We start from the raw sequence: 1,329 nt of genomic DNA, 5'->3' as shown, positions 1-1,329 counted from the left end.
CTGAGCTCTGCACAACCCTGCCTTCCCTTTGGTTTGGATCTGATCCTCTGTCAATATCTTGTGCTTCTGCCATCAGGCATGGGTAATGCCACGTTCATGGGTCTCCACTCTCTTTCAGGGGCAGAGCTGAATGAAGGGGGTGGCCTGAGAAGGGTAAGAGGCTTCTGTTTTTCTTTGTTCATGGCTTGAGATGGGCATGCCTGCTGTGCCTGGGAGAAAGACTGTTCCCAGAAATCATCCCCAGCCTCATGGCAACTGGTGTTCCAGCACCAAACCCACACCAAAGCCCAGGCCACGAGTCCCACTGAGGGATTCAGCAGCCCCTGCTCCTCTGTGGGCATGCACTACTCTGAGACAGAGGGAATCAGGTTGCCAGTGGCACTTGCTGCTGCCTGAGTGTTCTGGGGGGAAGAAATGGGTGCTGCTGGCACTGAAATGTGTGCTGTGGTTTCTCCTTTCCAGCCGGTGTGTGAAGACCTGGCTCACCTGCAGGCCTGCCCCCTCCTGTACTTGCCCATCTGTGGGACCGATGGCAACACCTATGCCAATGAATGCCAGCTCTGTGTGGAAAAAATGTAAGCTCATGCCCTTGGCAGGGACCTCCTGGGTCTAATTTTGGCTGTCTGAAACTAGGTGCTTGTGAAGTACAGTCATTCAGGCTCCCCAGAGCCTGGGAAAAGCCATGGCAGGCTGCACTTGCATGGCAAGTAACAAACCGTGTGCTGGGCTGCAGGAGGGGAGGGATGGCCAGCTCATCAAGAGAAGCTGCAAGGAAGTGCACAGGAGCTGTACCCAGCCAGACTGAGGAAGGGGATGCCTGGGGGTATCCAGCAGCAGTCTACAGTTGCAGACGGGATGGAGTCGCAGTCGTCTTGGCGCAGGCAATACAACATGGGGCAAACAGCAGCCCCAGGAGGGTGAAAATTTGACACAGGCACCAGCCAATTGGTGGTGCACTACAGGGTTGTGAGGGGGGTCTCCATTCTTGGGGATGGTGGCTGGGGCTCAGATAGAGCCATGGCCACCATAACCTCATGCTAGGGACAGCCCTGCTGTGAGCAGGTCAAGCTGCAGGTGCACCACCAGTACCACAGGCCCTGGGAGGGCACATCCATGAGCCAGGATGTTGCAGTCACCTCAGCTCTTTAGACAGGAGAATTAGCAGATCAATTTTGTAATAGTCAGCTCCATTCCATTTGATGAAATGCAGCCAAAGTGTGACTCATGGAATGTTTTATTTTGAGCTCTTACTCTTTTTTCCTATATTACTCTAGGAAAACCAGGCAAGACATCCGGATTTTGAAAGATGGGGAGTGTCAAGATACCTGA

The 1,329-nt window shown here is 53.6% G+C and overlaps 1 protein-coding gene across 1 annotated transcript in view; it reads left to right on the top strand.

The window, feature by feature from the left end:
- The window catches only part of SPINK4 (serine peptidase inhibitor Kazal type 4), a 2,181-nt gene extending 852 nt beyond the window's left edge, over positions 1-1,329 (top strand). The window contains exons 2-4 of the mRNA XM_031060296.1: positions 119-153; positions 463-575; positions 1,275-1,329. Of these exons, the coding sequence (XP_030916156.1) occupies positions 119-153; positions 463-575; positions 1,275-1,329 (203 nt within the window). The remainder of the gene's footprint in view (positions 1-118; positions 154-462; positions 576-1,274) is intronic.

Source organism: Geospiza fortis, unplaced genomic scaffold, assembly GCF_000277835.1.
Source record: "Geospiza fortis unplaced genomic scaffold, GeoFor_1.0 scaffold240, whole genome shotgun sequence".
Lineage (NCBI taxonomy): Eukaryota > Metazoa > Chordata > Aves > Passeriformes > Thraupidae > Geospiza > Geospiza fortis.
The sequence above is the reverse complement of the archived record's forward strand: the minus strand, read 5'-3'. Positions and strand labels throughout refer to the sequence as shown.